Raw genomic sequence first — 20284 nt, 5'->3', positions numbered from 1 at the left:
CTGCCGGGCGCCCCGCGGAGGGGCCCGTGCCGACCGCCTTCTGGCCCGCAGCGTGGAACAGTGCACCTTCATGGACTCCAAGATGAAGCCCCTGTGGGTCATGTACAGCAACGAGGAGGCGGGCAGCGACAGCAGTGTGGGCATCATCTTTAAGAACGGGGACGGTGAGCGGGGCGGGCCCCGGACACGCGCTGCGCGGCCCTCACGGGGAAGGGGGGGGCGGGCTGAGGGGACGGGGGGGGGGGCCTGGGGCTGGGCGCGGCTGGGAGTGGGGAGCCCACCAGAAGCTCGTGCTTTTCCTTCCGGGGACGGCCCGCGCAGACCTCCGCCAGGACATGCTGACTCTGCAGATGATCCAGCTCATGGACGTTCTGTGGAAGCAGGAGGGATTGGACCTGAGGTGAGAGGCCCTCCTGGCGTCCGTCTTCGGACTTGCCCCACGCCTAGGACGCTGTCCCTCTGGAGGCGTCCTCTGTCAAAGCCGACGCCGACACCTCTGCGGGCAAAGGGGCCGTTCTCAGAGCAGAGACCAGTTTGAAGTCAGGGCCGAGGGAGGCGATGGCCGCAGAGTGAGGGCGCAGAAGGCCCGGCCGGGCGCTCGGCGTCTGTCTTACCCCGTTGTTTCCTTTGCTCCACGCTCCCTGGCTTCCTGCCCCGTCTTGGGAAGCAGTGACATCTTCTTCTGAACCATCTGGATTTCTCTCTGAGCAGACACGAGCTCAGCTGAGGCGCTGACTTTTCGTCTCTGCTTCTTGAGGGCTGGCGTTGACCTCTCCAAGGAGCCTCCCCTGGAGTTCTGGGCGTCAAGGACGCCTCCCGCGCACCTTTCTCCTCCCTTTCAGCGACCCCGCTGGCGTCTCCTGTGGCGGTCTTGGCTGTCCTGAGCTCCTCGGGCTGGAGGGGGGCGGTTCACGCTGCCCCAGGGACAGCCCTTGACCGTGGCATTTCCCTGCCCCTCCTCCCTCCTGGCTAGGATGACGCCCTACGGCTGCCTCTCCACGGGGGACCGCACAGGCCTCATCGAGGTGGTGCTTCACTCAGACACCATCGCCAACATCCAGCTGAACAAAAGCAACATGGCCGCCACGGCTGCCTTCAACAAGGATGCCCTGCTCAACTGGCTCAAGTCCAAGAACCCTGGGTAGGTTCTGGGCCCTGGGGACAGACACCCTTTCCAAGAGGGGTTTGGGAGTCAAAGGTGAGGAGAAGGGCCTGTGACAGTCTCCATGACTTCTTGGCTCAGCCGAGGACCAGGTCTGCTCTGTGTCGGGGTGGGTCAGGTCTCTGTTCCCGCAAGGATCAGTTAGCTGTTGTCATGTAACGACCACGCTTATCTTAGGCATGTAAAACCACCACGGGTTATTACGGGCCCACAAATTGCCGCTGGACCTGGCCGAGCTGAGTGGTTCTTGGGCTGGAATCATTCATGTAACCGTTACCCTCTGGTCGCTTGACCGGCCTGGATGGCGCCGGTCACGTACGTGTCTCCACGTGCTCTCCCCTCAGTGAGTAGACCAGCCTGGGCTTCCTTCCATGGCAATAGGTAGGTTCGAGCGCCACAAGGTGTCTTAAGGCCGAGGCTCTGGGACGAGTCCCAACAGGGCCTCCTCCGTGTCCCATTGGTCCAAGCAAGTCGTCAGGCCAGATTCAAGGAGAGGGGACACAGGCCCGACCTCTTGGTAGAAGCTGCTGCAAAACGGCACGGCCATGGGTTTCAACACCCCTCCCCACCGACACACACACAGGGAAGCCTTGGATCGAGCCATTGAGGAGTTTACCCTCTCCTGCGCCGGTTACTGTGTGGCCACTTACGTGTTGGGCATCGGTGATCGGCACAGTGACAACATCATGATCCGCGAGAATGGGCAGGTAGGGGCCACGTGGGCAGCACCTGTCACCCCCCCAGCCTACCCCTCCGCCCCCCCACCCCCCGGACCCCGCAACCCGACACCAAGGCACTCTCCTCTCTGACGATGGCTTCTCCTTCCTTTTCTTAGCTGTTCCACATTGATTTTGGCCACTTTCTGGGGAATTTCAAGACCAAGTTTGGAATCAACCGTGAGCGCGTCCCATTCATCCTCACGTACGACTTTGTGCACGTGATCCAGCAGGGGAAAACGAATAACAGTGAGAAATTTGAAAGGTGAGGGTGCTCGGGGTCCCAGGCCGGCCGGGTGCAGGGCCGGGTCCTGTAGGAAGAGGCCGGGGTGTCGGGGCCTCAGAGGGAGCGGGGGCTGTTTCCAGGGCGAGAGCAGCGTGGGAACGGCCGTGAGGACCCAGAGCCCTGCCTCCCCCCTCCCTCTGCTCCCCCCCCCACACCCCCCAGGTTCCGTGGCTACTGTGAGCGAGCCTATACCATCCTGCGGCGCCACGGGCCTCTGTTCCTTCACCTCTTCGCCCTGATGCGGGCCGCCGGCCTGCCTGAGCTCAGCTGCTCCAAAGACATCCAGTATCTCAAGGTAAATGCCAGGGCAGGGCCGTGCCAGGCAGAGCGGGCGGCCCCCAACTCCCCAAGGCCTCTGCCTCTTCTGAGCATTGCGGCCTGGGGGGCCCCGAGCTCAGTGGACCCCGCAGGGCACTCCCGGTGTGGGTCCTTCACGCCACCCACGAGCCAGCAGCAGGGGGGCCGGTGGGGTCAGCCCGGTTCCGTTGCAGGAGCGTCGGGACCTCCCTGGGTCCACCGTCTGGTCCTTCACAGGCTGTAGTGGTTCCGCTTGTACCAGACGGCTGAAGTAGATTCCCTCCCTCGACGATGAAAAATGCCTTTCCTTCCCGCGTCTTTTCAGTTTGGGAGCAGCTGGGGGTCAGAGGGGGGCCGGCCTCAAGCGCCTCTTTGGTGCCCGGTTCATGCAGAATGAAGCTGCGTGGGGCAAGTCCTCCTTTCCTCCTCCTGGGGTTAATTCCCACCGCAGAAGGCGAGCCTACCTGTCCACCCCGGAGGCTTTTGGGGGGGGGGGCGGGTCACAGCTTCCTGGCTGCAGCTGGCATCCTACTTTGAGGGTGGGTCGGGAGGCCCGTCTCGGCTTGGGATCAGAACAGAGTCCTTTCCAAGGGGGATGTCGGCCTCTGTCTCCCGATTCCCCTCCCGCAGTTCTTTCAGAAGGGAATTTACAACGTTCAGGGTGGCGGGGTCTGCCTGCCGTCACGGGCCCCCCTAATGGCTGGAGCTCACTGCTCTGATCTTCCCTCAGGACTCTCTGGCCTTGGGAAAGACAGAGGAGGAGGCTCTAAAGCACTTCCGAGTGAAGTTTAACGAAGCCCTCCGGGAGAGCTGGAAGACCAAAGTGAACTGGCTGGCCCACAACGTGTCCAAAGACAATAGGCAGTAGTAGCAAGCTTCTGGAGGCCCCTGGGCCTGGAGGGAGCAGACCGCCGGCCTGGGGAACCAGGCACCCTCAGCCGTCCTCTGGGGCCCCGAGAGCCTGACCCGCACCCCACGGGAAGGAACCTACATGATTGCCTTTTGTTTACACTGGTTATTTATTTATGACTTGAAACGTTTCAGGAACTCGACAGCCATACACGGAAATGCATCCTTCGTGCAGGGGAGGGGCGTCCTCAGCCAGAGCCCCCGGGCTTTGGTGAGAAGACAGAGTCGGGCACCTCAGAGGCCGCACCTAAGGACTGTAACCCCGAGTCTTCCAGCTGGTGAATCGGGACCCGGCAGAGACTGCTCTCCCCTCCGGGAAGCCTGCCTTCCTCCCAGGCTCCCGCCGGGCTGCCCGGGGCTTGGCCCCTGGCAGTTACCTGGTGCCCACTTCTCCGTTCACCCCCTCCACCTTCGTGCTCTCCACGGGCTGAGCGCGGGGCAGCTCCCAGAGGAAGTCTGGGTACCCTCTAGAATCAGGGATGCTTGCTTTCCACTTTTAAAGTGACTCTTGGGTACGGGAAATCCTCTCCTCTGCTGTAAAGCGGTTTTGTTTGCGGGTAAAGAAAAAAAAAAACAAAAAACAAAAAAACACCCCAACTACTTACGGACCCTCTGTGGCTCAGAACAGCCTCCGCCCCGATAAAGTATAATATATGCTGGTCCTCAAGACATTAAAAAGATCTGAGCTTGATTTAGCTCAACCTGTCATGGATCGAGGCAAAAGCAGGTCAGAGTACTTTGCTCTGACCTGCCTCGCAAAGCAGGTTTTAAGGCCGGACCTGATCTCCAGAACTCTCTGCTTTGGGAACCTGCTTTAGGAATCACGTACCAGAAACCTGAGGTCTTTAGTGGAATCTTTTTCTACTTAGCTCGAAGCAGTTCAGGCTTAGCCTTAGGGGGATCCGAGGAGCTCTACAAACACCAGGTTCCCGGGCCTCTCCCCAGCCGTCTGAAGACATCTCTGGAGAGGGGACTAGAAATCCGGGCTTCTAGAAGCCCACGGGTGATCTTTATGTGTTAGGAGGCCTCGCGAGGCCGGGCAGAGTCAGGCGCAGCTGCCCTGTGGACAGGTACGGGAGCTTCAAGAAAAAGCCCACCGCCTTCTTTGGTCAGTTAGCAGAAGCCACGCGATGTGGTCCATATGCAGAACACCACCGACCACACTCTCGTTCCCAACTAAGTGTGGAGGTCATCTGGTCCACCTTGCCAGTCTAGAAATAGGAACAGCCGAGTGTACGTCTATATGTTATTTATTGAAACGCGTCTGTGTGCTTCCTGGCATTCTGGTTCCGGTACACAGCCTGGGTGCTTGGTGAGGAGAGTATTTTCTATTTTTGTTTTGTGTGTGTGTGTGTGTGTGTGTGTGTGTGTGTGTGTGTTTTAGTCTTTTCATGTTTCTGTATGGGGAAGGAGAGTTCAACACAACTGATGGGGGGGTGAAGACCACCGCTCTGTGAAGCCTTCACGTGAGCGGTAACAGCCTACGGAAAGAAATAAAAGCTTTTTTATGTTGTGTTCTCAGGTCAAAAACCAAGCCAGAGAACGCAGGGTTAGAACAAAACCAGGACGAGACCTGACGCGCGCTCCTCCTGGAGTTAGAACCAGCACTTTATTGTAGCGGGTACACTTTCTGACCTCATCAATATACACATCTACAAAGTGACACCACGCGGAGGCCGCATTAGCATCTACCATTGTCTACACAGAGCAGCTACAGCGACAGGACGTGAGGGGCGGCCACACACGACGCAGGACGGCCACAGTGTCCTTGCAACTAGCAGTTATAATCACAGGACAGTATTCAAAATTATTTTCCCCCAGGTTTAGAAATCTAAAATTTTACATGTAAATTAAAAACAAAGTGCTGTCGGGGTTTGAGCTCATGACTTGTCCTCTCCTTTTCCATCCCCCACGGGCCCCAGAAGCAGGGCCCCTCACTCCTGGGGAGCGGAGTTTGTCTCCGGAGCCGTCGGGGGGAAAGCTAGCGCTCGGCCTTCGGGCCAGAGCGCGTCTGTCCTTGGACGTTCTGAGTCCGGACCACTCAGGCCTGTTCTGTCTCCGCACCAAGTGGCCAGACGCTTTGTGCCATCGGCGTGCACACTCCCCGGCAGGGCAACAGACATCTAGTAGGCGTGAACCCAAGGCTGCACACGAGGAGTCCAGCTTCCTGTGCAAGGAGCTGCCGGTCCTCAGAGGAGTGTGTGAAAGAGGCCAGGGACCCCAGCTCCCCACCCCTCTGCGGATCAGAGATGGGTGGAATCCCAAAGGAAAGACCTGGCCATTTCCAGCCTCCGGAGAGGGGTCTCCGATCCGGTCCCCTGCCGCTGAGCAGTGCCGGGAAGTCCGTGCCCCTTAACTGCCTGGCCGCCCGCCGAGGGTGTGCACTGAGCGGGGCCCGAGTGGGGCAGGCCCGCTCTCCTCCAGGGTGGGGGTGGGGCTGGAGCCCACGGGGTCTCTCCTGTGTTTCAAGCTTCACTTTGCATGCCAGTCCTGGGTCATACTAGCACGGAGGACACGAGGAATCCCAATTTATTTACAAAATATTAAAAAGTCAGTTCATCATCTACATATTAACCCCCATTCTGCCATTTTATACATGCACTAGTTTGGAAAAAATAAAGACTTTAAAAAAAAAAAAAAAAAGGATTACGAGGCGGGAGGAGGCAATTTTAACCCTTTGTCAACGAGTCCAGCGATCGCAGCTTTTCTGGAGGCGCGAGGTGGGGGGGGCCGCACAGAGCGAGCCGCGGGGAGCTCAGAGCGATCTGGGTGGAGGGCGGGGCGACAGCGAGCACAGGCGGGTGGTCAGCGATGGAGAGGGTCTGCAGACCTACTGGCCGGAATGACTTTGTACACCGTGGACCCTTGGGGCTGGGACAGCAGAGTCTCCTGAAGCGGAAGGAGGGGCGGCGGGGGCGGCCCAGGGCTCAGTAGCTCAGGGTGGAGTCGTCCCACTCCAGCTGCTGCTGCCGGTTCGCGCTCTGCTGGTCCCCGTGCTCCCCCTCCTCCTCCTCGCTGCTTTCCGACTCGGCGCTGGTGATGTCATCCTCCTCCTCCCCGGCTTCGCTCTCCTCCTCCTCTTCCTCCTCCTCCTCCTCCTCGCTGCTGTGCTGGTCCTCGTACGTCTGACAGAGAGACGGCACGTGAGCCCCTGCGCACGACCCCACTGTCCAGTGCCGCTCACCCTCTGGGAGTCACAGATGAAGGGGACGCCCGACAGGTCACCTCACCCGAGACCAAAGGGGAAACACGGCTCTGGTCACCACCCACGGGCTGTCACGTGCAGGGAGCGCGTTTCTACCCTCGCTGGGCGGCACGAGTTTGAATGAGGCCTCTCTGTACCTCAGTGTACCCACCTGCACCTCACTGAGTTGTCATGTGGATCACGTGACATTCAAGCCACAGAAACGTGGCGATGCCACGGCCACGCTGCTTCTCTGGGCTGAGCCCAGCTTTGGCCCCGGCCCGTGGTGGTGTTCGGCTGCAGGGGCCGCCGGTCCGCACCTACCTCCATGGGGTTCACGGTGATGGTCAGAGCAGAGTCATCCCAATCCATCTCGTTCTCCTTCCCGGTGTCCTGGTCCCGCATGGTTCGCTGATGAGCAGCCCGGATCCGGAAGACTCCCAGAATAATCATGAAAACCAAGAAGCTGACACACACCACAATGACAACAGTGGCGGTGCTGGGGACAACTGCGGAGGGAGGAGAGGGAACAGGGCTGTGGTGGTGTGACCCGCCCCAGAGGGAGGTAGTGCCCTCGGCCCTCATCCTCCGCAGACAGATGCACACACGCGCACACACACACTGACGCGGCATCTGACCCGGAAGAACTCGAAGAAACGTGAGGAGTCGCGGCACAGGTCTCAAGCCCAGGGCCGGCCACTTCCTGCCCTGTGGGGCTCTAGTCCCTCCCGGGCAGCACAGAGTAAGAGAGGCAGACCGGCCATGGCTGTTCGAACCCGGGGCCGGGCTCTCGACGGGAGGCGGGAGGGTGTCTCCCCGCCCCCCCCGGGACCTGACCCAGCCGGCCCTGCTTCTTGCCCACGGCCCTACCTGCGAACGGGTGGGGGCTGGCCAGGTTGTGGCCCGAGAGATCAACGAAGGCATGGCGCTCCGGGTGGACGAACTGCGGCTGGGCGGCCATGTGGCTGGCGTGCTCCATGGGGCCGGCCGTGTGAATGACGTTCACCTGCAGGGAGAAACGCAGGCGGCATGAACGGGTCCGACAGGCGGAAACGCGGTTCAGAAGCTAACAGGAGCAGCGCTACGCGGAGGGGTCCCTGGACCAGCCCTGGTGGGCAGATGAGAAAAGAACAGAAAAAAATCGAGGGTCGGCCCTTGGACGCCGTTGTAACTACCTGATATTTGCGCACATCCAAGAAACGTGGCACTGTTCTAATTCCTTTTTACTATATTTCATAAAGGAATCTGTCCACAAAAGAACAGAAAAACCCCCACCACTGTCCCTCACCACAGGCCCATCTCCCTGCTTTCCCCCCAAACCACAGCGCATCAAAGAGCACAAATCCTAGCCATTTATTTCCCTTCAAATCCGCTACCCTTTGGCTCAAACAAAAGACTCATCGATTTCTCAGCACCGTGACTTCAGCGTTCTGCTGCTCTGAGGCCACCGTGCAGACATGCCAATTGCTGAGAATAACTTTGGGCCCATTTCTCCAGACCACAGAAGCCGTGAGGGACGACGGGGCTGCAGTCCGGGCCTGTGGAAGACTTCAGAGCAGGGGGGGCGCCCTGTGACCACCGTGCCCTGAGTCACCACTACCGGGCTCTGCAGACGGCACAGCAACACCCCCCCCCCCCCCCCCCCCCCCCCGGCCAGCCCTGCGTCTAGACCCCTCCCCCAGCGCCGGCAGTCTGCAAAGACTCTCTGGGTCCCTGGGAATTGCCCTTTGCAAAACTGCCAAATCTCAGCAAACAACCGCGGCCCTACTCATGAGGTATTAACTGCCTCTAGCTCTTGACCACCTCCTTCCAAAGGCCCCTCAGGCCTCCGTGAAAGGGATGCACCGGACGCACCCCGGCCCACCCAAACCGGCGCGGGTCAGACCTGCAGCGGCCCCCAGGCCGGGAAAGGCTGGCGCACCTGGGTTGTGGCCGAGCAGCTACCCAATCACCCACCGCCGGCCCTTCTCAGCGTGGGCCCTGCACGCACCTCCACCTGAAACTCGTTGCTGATGTAGCGGCCATTGAGCTCTGAGCAGACGAGCCTGAACTTCCGGTCAAGCAGGGACCTGGTGTGCCAGTTCCGATAGCGGAGGAGGCGCAGAACCTCCTCGTAGCTGGCCATGGTGTCCACGCCTGAGGGGAGGAGGTGAGAACATTGCCTGGTGGCTGGGGTCAAGGCCAGGGTCAGAGCAGGCCGGGGTCAGGCACAGGGGCAGCTGGACCACACGTGTGCGCACTCCGGCTTTCCGGTTGTGGGGAGAAATGCAAGCGTGTGGGCACATCTGTCCCTCCCCGGGGTGTGTGCCATCGTGTGCCTGACTTCCGACCCCTTGTAAGGACGGGAAGTAAGGCAGTGCCTGACTTCCCTTCCTGCCGGGACAGCGTCGATCCTAGTGAGCCTCTCCTGTCCCGTGGCCTCCAGGACCCTCAGGGCCCGGAGATGACAGGAGGCGGGGCTGAGGCTCGCGCTCACCTGTGAAGACCATGCCCAGGTCGGAGGCGCTCACCGCGATGCCCTTCTGCTGCAGGCGGGCCATGTCTACCTCCAGGCTCTCCTGTGCCGGGTTCAGTTCCTCCCCGTCCACGGTGACCTCGCAGGTATCCAGGTCATGCACGATCTCCTCGGACACGAGCGACTCTTGAACTGCAAGAACAGACCCGCAAATAGCAGAGGCCACGGAGCCCGGGGAGGCTGGTCACGCCGGTGGGCTGCTGGCGCTCCTCAAGCTCACAGAGCCCTTTGAGAAATCGACGACAGAGGCGCAGGAGAGTCCCTTTCAAGAAACGGGGTGCCGGTCCCCAGACAGGCCCAGAACAGGGGGCCCCTCCCCACCCAGCAGGAGTAGCGAGTGCCCTGCAATCGGCTCAGATCTTCTCAGCCTCCCCTCAAGGGCATCTCAGATTCGGATGTCACGCCGGAGGAGGAGGAGAGTCCTCTCCAGGTGGGTTTCCAAAGAGCATAATGAGCTCTAGCCCATGGGTCAGATTCCAGAAGCTGACCCAAGAATAGCATTAAAACATCCAAATCTCTCAAAATCCCAGAAAAAGAGAATTCAGTAAGAAAGTAGCAGCAGCGGGGTTTCGGCCGCTCCCCCCCCCCAACTGGGTTTGAGCCAAGGTGAGGGCGACCATCGCAGGCAGAAGTGCCGTTACCTGTGGGGTCCTCGTCCCCGTCCCCTTCGGGCTCCACTTCTCTCGTGATGGTGCTGATGATCCGAAGCTCAGGGAAAAGGAAAACCCCCTCTGGGCTTTCAAATTCAGAAGCCGCTCGAGCAAAATGGTGGACCCCACTCAGGCTGATCTTGGGCTCCTCTGGCTGCAACACCATCACGTAACCATCCACCGGGGGCACCGAGATGCAGGTAGCTTCATTAAAACACCTGCCGACAAGGGACGGAGAAGGCGAGGGTCAGAGCTTCGAGAAGCGGTTTTGTAAGCTACACGCAATGGCACGTGGAGGTTCCAACAGGCAGGAATCCACAGCCCCTGGGGGGACAGAGGCCGCGGCCGTCTGGGAACGGGCCTCCAACACACCGATAAACACCATTCAAACCCTCTGGTAACCAGCGATGGCTCACCGGTCTTTACAGACGGGAGGCTGGGTTGTCTTAAAAACCTAAACACACACATTTTCTTCTCAAGAGTCACGACCAAAGGCAGATTTATAGTTAAAAATCAGCACGTACTTGACTGTGCTGGTGAGTTTGAGTCTCCGGATCCCAGGTGTGGGGAACTGCCGTGAGTTCAGGTAGGCGATGTGCTGCATGGCTTTATCCAGCTCCCCAACATCATCTCCCTCCAAGGTCAACGCCAACTGACTGGGGTTGGTATGGATCTGAAATCATACCAGACAGGGGCGAGAAAAACGGCTCTAATTGCAAGAAGCTGAAACCACAAACACGCTGGCAAAGAGGGCTAGCGGGGGATCGATCTGACTCGGTGACCTGGAGGGGAAAGGCGCACAGAATTGGCAGCGATGAGATCTTCTTCGGGGGTAAATTCTCAAGGAGCAAATGTATCTGTGATGTAAGAGATACAGGGGCCTGGCTGGCTTGGTTGGTGAAACGTGCAACTCTTCACCTTGGGGTCCTGAGTTTGAACCCCACGAATGGGTATAGCGATACTTAAGAAACTTAAATCTTAGGGGCTCCTGGGTGGCTCAGTCGGTTGAGCAGTCTGACTCTTGATTTCAGCTCAGGTCATGATCTCACAGTTACTGAGTTTGAGCCCTGCACTGGGCTCTGCGCTGACAGTGTGGAGCCTGCTTGGGATTCTCTCTCTTTCTCTCTCTCTCTCTGCCCCTCTCCTGTTCATGCATGTGCTAAAATAAATAAACTTTAAATAAATAAATGAACAAGTAAATAAATAAATAAAATCTTAAAAATATATATATGTATCTTTGGTCTCTGTCCCCAGTTTCTGGCACAGAGCCCCCTAAAATCCTGGAAATTTCCTGAGTGACAGAAGTACCCTTTCTCACGCGTAACAAGCCCTTTCCAAGCACACGAGCATCTATGTTATCGAACAGGCTCTGGGTGGCTGAGAGGGTTTCAGGATGGAGCCAGCTGCCACAGGAACCAGCCGCGTGACTACAGGGCTGGCACTTTCAGACCTGACCCTGACCTCTAGCCAATGGCTTAACCAGCTGTGCCTAACATAACAGAAGCTCCGGAAACACCCCTGAAGGACCCGGCGTGGGAGCTTCCAGTGTGGGGAGGGAGGCACTCCTGGAGAGGACGGGGAAGCCCCATTCCCCCCTCCCCTGCCTTCTGCATCAACTCCATCTGGTTGTTCCGGAGCTGTATCCTTTAAAACAAACCAGCAGCGGTTAAGTGAAGTGTTTTCTGGAGTTTTCCGAGTAGTTTAAGCAAATTACTGAAATCAAAAAGGGGGGATTATGGGGACCCCGACTTTGTAGCCAAGTTGGACACAAGCGTGCGTAACCCGAGAGCCTGACACCTCCAACTGGCCTCCGCGGCGGGGGCAGCCTCGCGGGCCTGAACCTCACGCGTGGGGTCTGCGCTAAACTCCAGGCAGTCAGTGTCAGAAGCGAACTGAACCGTGGGACACCTGCAGGTGCCTGGAGAGCTGGGGGACCGGTGGGTGGAACACCCCCACACGTCTGCTGTCAGAGGTGTTGTGAGCAGAAGCAGGTCTGGACCGATCGCGGGCGGAGCCTCTGCCAACAGCCTGCACCCTTGTGCTCTAGGAGGCGGCGAGCGCCGCACACGCGCACGCCCGCGTTACCTTCACGCCTCTGCCGTCCTCGGGGGCCTGCAGGTCCAGCCCTTCTTTGCAGGTGTACAGACAGTCAATCACCTTCTTATCTGCGAGTTTCCCAGAACGGACAGTCAGGCCAGCCAGATTACCCCGGAAAAACTGGGTCATGTGCAGGTCGCCACCTTAGGAACACGGGGGGACAAAGCGGGCAGTTACGCGTGCACCCCAGGGCCTCCTGCTTCGCTTCTCAATGCAGTGTTACCGGTGGTGGCGGCTTGATGGAGGGACATGCGGGTTAGTTCGTACCGAATCCTGTTAGCCTTGCCATCTACGTGGAAGCGCAATGGAGAAATTAAGTCGTTTATGATCATGCATATGGCCTGGAGAAAAGAGGTGTTTGGGGGGGGGGTCCCTCACCCGAAGCCCAGAGGCAAGAGGTCCCACGAGTGTCCCCACACAACTGGCCGCTCCCTGGAAAGGGCGGCCTACGCTGCACCCATCAGCCTGGTGCACGGGTGACATTTTCCAGCAATGCCAGCCTTTTGGACCACTGCCTTCTCAATCAGCTGGGTCACGCTCTGGGTTGCCTTTTCTAACAGCACACTTGGGGATACACACAAACTTGGGACTGAGCCCACAAGAATAGGCCTAGAAAGATACAAGGGGTGCTTACTACCCTAGCCTGCACCTAAGAGGCCTCACATGCTATCTGGTTGAGCTCCACGGTGCCTGCCCTCAGGATAACTGGGAACTGATGGTGTTATAAGGAAAAGAGAAACCCAGAAAGCAGTCCTCACCACACTGTGGCCAAGGGCCAAAAAGCATGTGAAAAGAAGCTTACTCTCAGGGCACCTGGGTGGCTCGGTCAGTTAAATGTCTGACTCTTGATTTTGTCTTGGGTCATGGTCTCAAGGTTGGTGCATGGGTTCAAGCCCCATGTCGGGCTCTGCGCTGGCAGCCCGGAGCCTGCGTGGGATTCTCTCTCTCCCCCCTCTCTCTCTGCCCTTCCTCGCTCACGCCTACCTCCCTCCCAAAATGAATGGAGTTAAAAAAAAAAAAAAAAAAAAAGGGGTGCCTGGGTGGCTCAGTTGGTTGAGCGGCCGACTTCGGCTCAGGTCATGATCTCAGGGTTCGTGAGTTCGAGCCCTGTGTCGGGCTCTGTGCTGACAGCTCAGAGCCTGGAGCCTGTTTCGGATTCTGTGTCTCCCTCTCTCTGACCAACCCCCCCCTCCCCCGCCCCGTTCATGCTCTGTCTCTGTCTCAAAAATAAATAAACGTTAAAAAAAAAAAAAAAAAGCAGCAGCAGCTTATTCTCACAAAAGGACGGAGACCAATGCCCAGAGCATGTCTCATTCCTGATAAGGACGTCAGACACTGAGCCACCACCAGGGACTGCAATTTCTAAGAAACCTGCGTTTAAAATTTAGTATTGGTCAGGACAGAGTATCTAGAAACGAGCCTCTTCCTGTCTCATGGTTCAGCCACATGGGAACCAGGCGGTGGCCTCCCTGATGTGGCCTATGAGATTTTGGCAGGGAGCCTCATGCGGTGGGATCAGGGTAAAATTTGAGGTGGGCAGGGCGGGGGGGGTCCCCATCAGTGCAGAGCATTAATGAGTCATTTGCCCTCACTTCAACTGGAGTCAGAATGGGCAGAAAAGGGTAAATCCTGTGAAGCAGTGGTGGGGGGAGGGAGGGGCGCATAATGCAAAGCAGCAGCTCAGAAGGTGTCTGGGACCAAAATGCAACTCGGGCATTTCATGCGAAATGTGGAATGAATTGATGTCTTGTCTTTAAATGAAACACAAGAGTGAACCGTAGGGAAAGATCCAGCAACCTGCAGGGGCCATAGGCACAGGCTCGGTTTCATTGTCACTTTCAAATGCTGGATACTCTGCAGGAAAGCAAGACAAAGACAATAGAAAAGGACCAAGAGGTTAGGCTCTTCACATTGGAATTTGAAAATTAGTCTTGAAAACCTGCCAAATATAAAACACAAAGGGAAGAATTCCCGCCTTGTCCCTCTCGGGGACATCTTCCCCCCAGAAGCAAGCTCGTACTGGATCACCTTTTCGGAAGTCCCCCGCCCCCTGCTTCTCTTCGTTCCTCCCTTGTCCCATCTTCCACATCCACCTTGCCAGAACACAGACCAAATTCAAAATAAGGTGAACAAAAGCTTGTCCGTCGAACTCGTGATCTCGGGCTGGTGCTACTGGGTGGGGCAGCGACGTGCCAGCCACCAATGATACCAAACCCCGGGCCCACGCACTTTTCTCCCAGAGAGGACATTTGTGCAGACGAACTGGGACAGCACAAGTATGCATCCAAAGCCTGGTGTGTGTACGGTATACACGGGAAAGTGTGTAGTTTCTGAAAGCTCAAAATGAGTTCACTTTGGTCTAGATGTTAACCCCTAAGTAACAGAAATACAAAGGCGTCTTTATCCACTTTTTCTAAATAGGAAGGGAGAGTCAGAGGTTAAGAAACTCACCCAGATTGATAGATAATCGGCAGTGGGTCTGGGGCCTCTAACCACTGACCTTCTCACAGGCCCCAGGCTGGTGTCCTCACAGTAATGCCAGGTCAGGGAGGCACACAACCAGCGACTGAACACAGAATCTCTACCTTCTAGATTACGTTGTGGAAGCACTCCATAACCCACGGCACGTCCCGTGCTACAGCAGCGTGGGGGCACTGGGGGCCGGCCGGGCATGTGTGGCTGCGCTCCCACGATGCCCCCAGTTGCCTCCAGAACACCGTTAGGAATGACATTCCGGGGGTGCCTGGGTGGCTCAGTCAGTTAAGCGTACAACTTCTGCTCAGCTCATGATCTCAGGGTTCGTGAGTTCAAGCCCCACGTCGGGCTCTGGGCTGACAGTTCAGAGCCTAGAGACTGCTTCGGTTCTGTGTGTGTCTCTCTCTCTCTCTCTGCCCCTCCCCTGCTTGTTCTTGGTCTCTCAAAAATGAATACACGTTGGAAAAAAAAAAGGGAATGACATTTGAGCCAATGGGGGTGAGGCTGCTGCCCACAGCCCAGGCTCTCCACCGTGAATTTGTATGAACCGTGGTTCCTCATCTGCTGAAGGAAGGAAGGAGACCTTCTTCCAGGTTAACGATATTTTACAAACCCTGTGTCTGGTTTGGGAATTCAGGCGTGTTTTTCTGGCCGAGGATCTTGAGAAGCTGAGGTAGAAAGACGCTGTGGCACCAACAGGAACCGGGAGTCAGTGCAGAACATGGGGCTTTATTTTAATTCAACAAGCAAAGCTCTCAGGTTTGCACTTGTATTCTTATTCTTATTTTTAAAACAACTCAAATTACTGTTTAATTTGGGAAGCAGCTCTGGACTGAAACGTTAAGACTTCACAACAAAAAAAATTCCTATTTCCCTGGTAATTTGCTCCTCATTCCTTGGTTTCAAGTTCCACTTTCTCATGGATGAACTGTCCCCGAAATTAAATCCGGGATTCAGCTGAAGAAATTCACTCTAAAATGCTACCTTAATCTTGTTAATTTACAAGGATCGGCAGAAAATTATGAAATTCAAATTCTCTAAAATTAAAGCAATGTTATTGTGGGCATTAGTCTATTTTGTATCTTTCTCACCTACCCCAAGATGAAATGTTTCCATAGGGAGAAAAAAATATTCAAAAGGTCTGTTTAGCAGCGATGGCGACCCAGCCAAGTGTGACGGTTCACGCGAGGGCAGACTGAGGGGTCCGTGATCTTGGACAGGAAAAATTATGTGCTTATTATTACTCCACTAACTTGTGAAGTTCAGCTTTTTCTTTGGGCCTAAACGTCGGCTCCAAAACACAGCGGCATTAGCCATCACGGCTATTTTCCCAGCATGCTGTGTTGCTGCAAATATCGTAAAGCTCGTCACTATTTTCAAATTACAGCAGTTACTGAGGTTGCTGCTAAAGCTTTCTCTCTATCTGTCGATAAAGCAGCACAGGTATTACCATTTCAAAAGATTCACCTTTTAGTACTATGATAACTTTCTTCCAATTTAATTGGCTGCCTTTGAAATCCTGTGTATTGTATTTCACAGATTAAGAAGAAATTATCCCGGGAAGGGGTCCACATCAGACCACAGGCCCTAAATGCACCGACTTTATGGTTTCAAATCCAGATGCCATGATTAACCAGGCGGGGGTGACCCTGGGCTCTGAGCCTCAGTTCCTTTGGCTATAAAATGGGGATAAAAACTGCTCCTTCCCCACAGACTTACTGTTAAGGAAAGTAATGGACATGTGGCCCACCACTCAGAAAGGACAAATAAACGGTACTGTTGCTTCACTGGTCGTTGTCCTACCCCATCCCACTTCCGAGGACTCCCGTGGAGTCCTTTCAAGCACGGCCCTGTGGAGGGTGCTCCTGCCGGGTTATCCAGCACTAAACATTCTGGAAGAGTCCTCCGGGTCAAAGAACATTCCCAGTTTCGTGCCTGATGGTCCGCTGCGGCCTCTTTGTCTTTGTGAACTTTTCAGTGAACAGATTAATTTACAACAGTCCCTCAATGGCACTCTCCCTCCACGTAATGCTTCCTCCCAGGTTCCCCGGGAAGGTGCCGGCTGCTGCAGTCCTGTAACAAACCGTAAGTGAGCGTCCCAGAGCATGGCATCAGCAGATGCCCAGAACGGCCTGTCCCCAGAACGGCCACACCCAGGAGAAGGAACGGAAAGACGAAGGCAATGAGGGTAAGGGGGTAAGACCCTGAGAGGAGCCTGCTTCCACCACCAAGGCCATGAGGCAGCAGGACTGAATTCCCGATGCCGAGCGGAGGGTGCCAATGGCCATTACCTTGCCAGCAAGCCCCAACCACGAGCTGGGTTTCAATCCTGGATGGATGAAGCGGGTAATCTTCGGTCACAGAGAAGGGCTCGTGAGAAACACCGTCCACATAGAGAGTCACGCTCGGGAGCTCCACATTGAGGACGTAGTGATGCCACTCCTCATCACAGACCTGTGAGAGGCCAAGGGAAAAACCAGGGCATGAAAGGTCTACCTTCCCTCACATCCAGAGACAATGAAAGCAATGCAACTGGGGACAGAGACCAAGTCACCCATACGGAATAATGGCTTCTGAAAAAGGAAAGGAATTTCTTAAAACTCTAACGATAAAATACATCTCACTCAACCACATCCCACCCAAAAGGGCCAAGGCAACACTATCACCTCTAGGACGTTCCAGACCAGGGAGAGGTGCCCATTCCTCACGTGACAGGGCCCAGTTCTCTTCTGCCAATAGTCTGACACCGGGAGATTCTTGTATCCGCAGGCTGGACAGCCCCCCACTGAGCAGGCTTAGCCTGTCAAGATCCACACCTTTTCTGGATCAAAATGAAAATCACCTCCCATCTCAGAATAAGCCATGCCATAACTCATATATTTTCTTTTTCAATTCAAAGGTAATGATCTAAATATAGGTGAGCATACAGCTCAGAGGGAGTGATAACTCAAACTGTGTTCCTTCCGCATCATGAATGAGCACCCCCGACCTCCCCCCCCGCCCCTCACTGCCGAGGGAAAGTGCTGTCGGCAGCCTCCAAGGTCCGTTTGGTCTGGCACTCTCTGATCTTTGGCTTCAGAGGAAGAGGCAAGTACTTGAGAACAGAGACAGGCAGAGAAAGAGATGGAGTGGGATAGTGTTTTTGTTTCTTAAAACATTTTTTTAAATGTTTATTCATTTTTGAGAGGAAGTGCACACGCACGCGCACACACACAAAACACGAATGGGGGAGGGGCAGAGAGAGAGAGGAGGAGAAAAGAACCCGAAACAGGCTCCAGGCTCTGAGCTGTCAGCACAGAGCCCAATGCAGGCTCGAACTCATGAACCGTGAGATCAATGACCTGAGCCGAAGTTGGGATGCTCAACTGACTGGGTCACCCAGGCTCCCTGTGTTTTTAAAACTGCATTTCTAAATAAGCTTAACCAATTTACACATTCTAAAAAACTGAACCCATTAAAGTTAAACAGACAGGAAACATCACAATAAATGAAGAAATTACCAAAGAATATCCGGTAGAGAAAAGCAGCTGCTCCTGAGTTTATTACAGAAAAAATCCAAACCTCTAACACTCAGCATACGCCTACTGCATATGCACGATATTTTTGTATGTATGTATATATTACATGAAACCTTTTTAAATGAAGGAATTGCATGGCAAATCACTTTTGAGGCTGGTAATATCTTAATTTTAGCTTCTCTATTTAAGACAAGTTCTGTAATAAAAGCTCCTTCAGAAAGCAAATTATATTTCACCTAGCTCTCAAAGTATGGCAGGTTTCTGGGAGATTAGCAGAATAACACTGTATTTGAAAGTCCATTTGGACTTTAGTCAAAAGTCCCTGAGAATATTGAGAAGAGTGTAGTAGAATTGGCATAATTTTCTAATTTCCCTGAAAACTGGGTGATCAGGAGAGCAAAGCCCAAAGCTGTCGACAACACCCACAACACTCCTCAGTTCGGTGCCCGTGTGCACCCTGAGATGCACGTAGTGAAGAAAAGCAATGGGGCTTCCGACCCAGAGGATATCATAGAGTGGTGAGGCCATACTTACCGGTTGAGATGCCTTACAACAGTAACAGAAGAGGGAGGCAGAGCCCTAAAACTAGAAAAAGGGTCATGCTATCCAACTCTCTTCTTTGAGAATGCAAAAAAAGTAACTGTATATAAAAATGAGGAGGAGGAAAACGGATCGCAGTTCAATCCCCTATGAACTTTTCAAGAGAAAGAAAGCAAATGGACGGAATACTATCCCTTCAGACCCTGAAAGCATTACCTGAAAGATATTCCTGCAACAGACATGAAAACGATCATGTATTATCTCAGAACACTCCAATGATGTCAGGAAAGTGACACAAAACACAAAAGCACATAGATCAGGACCAGAGCAACTCAGACAAGAGCTGACAAATCAGGAATGACTTGGGTAAAAAGTGACAGGTAGAGAATACAGATAAAGAATACGAAGGTCCCCAGAAAAGAAAGAGCAAAGCAATGATGGGACAGGGCTAAGAACTATAACACCAAAAACTTGCCTGAAGTACCAAACTGCTTTAAACTATATACTAACAAAGGGCATACCACATATCTGGGAAAACAGACCCAACAATCAAGACGTGCATAAAATTAATTAGCTTTAAAAAAGAAAAAAGACACATCCTTTGGTCACCCAAACAAAAGAACCAAGTATCTTATAAGGGAAAGAAGATCAGATTGCCACAGACTTCAGTAGCAATATCTTATGTCTGAAAACAATGGACAGAGAAATTTTCTGTTCTTGTAAATCTTTTTTTTTTTAAATGTTTATTTTTGAGAGAGAGAGAGAGAGAGAGAGAGAGAGAGAGGGAGAGAGAGAGAGAAAGGGCAAGCAGGAGAGAGTCAGAGAGAGAGAGGGAGACACAGAATCTGAAGCAGGATCAAGCCTCTGGGCTGTCAGCAGAGTATGATGTGGGGCTCAAACCCACGGATCGCGGGATCATGACCTGAGCCAAAGTCGAAAGCTTAACCGAATGAGCCACCCAGGTGCCCCTGTTCTTATAAATCTTAAATATGAGCCAGAGATTTCACATCCAGCCAAACTGACTTCCACTATAAAAGCCACAAACTATTAAACAAACATGAAAGAACTGAGGTTGTTCCCATGAATCTCTCCTCAGGACACATTCCCTACAACGCAGATGACAGAGACAGAGTGCCACAGAACTTAAACATACCAGGAACATCCAAACCCAAGTCCAATAAAGCCTTTAGACCACACTACCAATTTACAGGCTCTAAAGAAGACAGTGGCATGTATGTTAGATGGACTACAACAATGCAATCAGCCAAATCTAAACTATGGGAAACTCTGGGACAAAAAGCCTGATTTCTGTCATCAAATAAATTTTAGGAGAGAAGAGAAAAATCTACAGATTATAAAACTCAAAAGGTATAGCAACCAATCACAGTCCCTTATTTAGATCCTGATTCAAATACAGGCTGTAAACATAAAAATACAGGGGTACCCGGGTGGCTCAGTCCATTAAGTGTCTGACTCTTGACTTCGGCTCAGGAGGACACCAGAGAATCCCTCTCTGTAGAGATAAAAAAACTAAAATCTAGTTAGGCCAAAATCAGTAACGTTATAACTGAGATGTAATCTCGAATGGATGCTGTGACAGTGAGGATGGATGAAGCAGAGCAGTGAATCAGTGATATAGAAGATAAAATTACAAAAAAATAATGAAGCTGAAAAAAAGAAGGATACAAAGTCCAAAGATCACAATACAAGACTTAGAGAACTCAGCAACTCAAAGAGGAATAACATTCATAACCTAGGAGTCACAGAAGACGAAGGGAGAGAAAAAGGGGCAGATGGTTTATGTGAGCAAATTATAGCTGAAAACTTCCCTAATCTGGGGAAGGACACAGACATCCAGAAGCACAGAGAACTCCCATTAAATTCAACAAAAGCCAGCCATCACCAAGGCATATCATAGTCAGATTCACAAAATAC

General features: G+C 54.0%; 2 protein-coding genes across 5 annotated transcripts in view; one reads left to right on the top strand and one right to left on the bottom strand.

The window, feature by feature from the left end:
- Positions 1 to 5253, top strand: part of PIK3CD (phosphatidylinositol-4,5-bisphosphate 3-kinase catalytic subunit delta) — a 31275-nt gene extending 26022 nt beyond the window's left edge. Inside the window, 7 exon segments of the mRNA XM_019461321.2 lie at positions 52 to 164; positions 322 to 400; positions 974 to 1141; positions 1746 to 1869; positions 1998 to 2143; positions 2327 to 2459; positions 3192 to 5253. Coding sequence (XP_019316866.1) covers positions 52 to 164; positions 322 to 400; positions 974 to 1141; positions 1746 to 1869; positions 1998 to 2143; positions 2327 to 2459; positions 3192 to 3329 — 901 coding nt within the window. The 3' untranslated portion in view covers positions 3330 to 5253.
- CLSTN1 (calsyntenin 1) overlaps positions 4950 to 20284 on the bottom strand; it is an 88539-nt gene continuing 73204 nt past the window's right edge. For 2 of the 4 annotated variants that reach the window (XM_053899009.1, XM_053899010.1), the window contains 10 exons: positions 16583 to 16745; positions 13614 to 13670; positions 11805 to 11959; positions 10244 to 10392; positions 9711 to 9937; positions 9031 to 9201; positions 8545 to 8690; positions 7425 to 7560; positions 6879 to 7063; positions 4950 to 6495 (listed from right to left, as the gene is read on the bottom strand). In XM_053899009.1, the coding sequence (XP_053754984.1) occupies positions 6298 to 6495; positions 6879 to 7063; positions 7425 to 7560; positions 8545 to 8690; positions 9031 to 9201; positions 9711 to 9937; positions 10244 to 10392; positions 11805 to 11959; positions 13614 to 13670; positions 16583 to 16745 (1587 nt within the window). In that variant the 3' untranslated portion in view covers positions 4950 to 6297. The remainder of the gene's footprint in view (positions 6496 to 6878; positions 7064 to 7424; positions 7561 to 8544; positions 8691 to 9030; positions 9202 to 9710; positions 9938 to 10243; positions 10393 to 11804; positions 11960 to 13613; positions 13671 to 16582; positions 16746 to 20284) is intronic. The other 2 variants (XM_053899011.1, XM_053899012.1) reach the window with 1 other exon arrangement.

This window comes from Panthera pardus, unplaced genomic scaffold (genome assembly GCF_024362965.1).
Source record: "Panthera pardus isolate Hobbes unplaced genomic scaffold, ASM2436296v1 HiC_scaffold_11, whole genome shotgun sequence".
NCBI lineage: Eukaryota > Metazoa > Chordata > Mammalia > Carnivora > Felidae > Panthera > Panthera pardus.
Note: the sequence above shows the minus strand (reverse complement) of the source record. Positions and strands in the feature narration are given on the sequence as shown.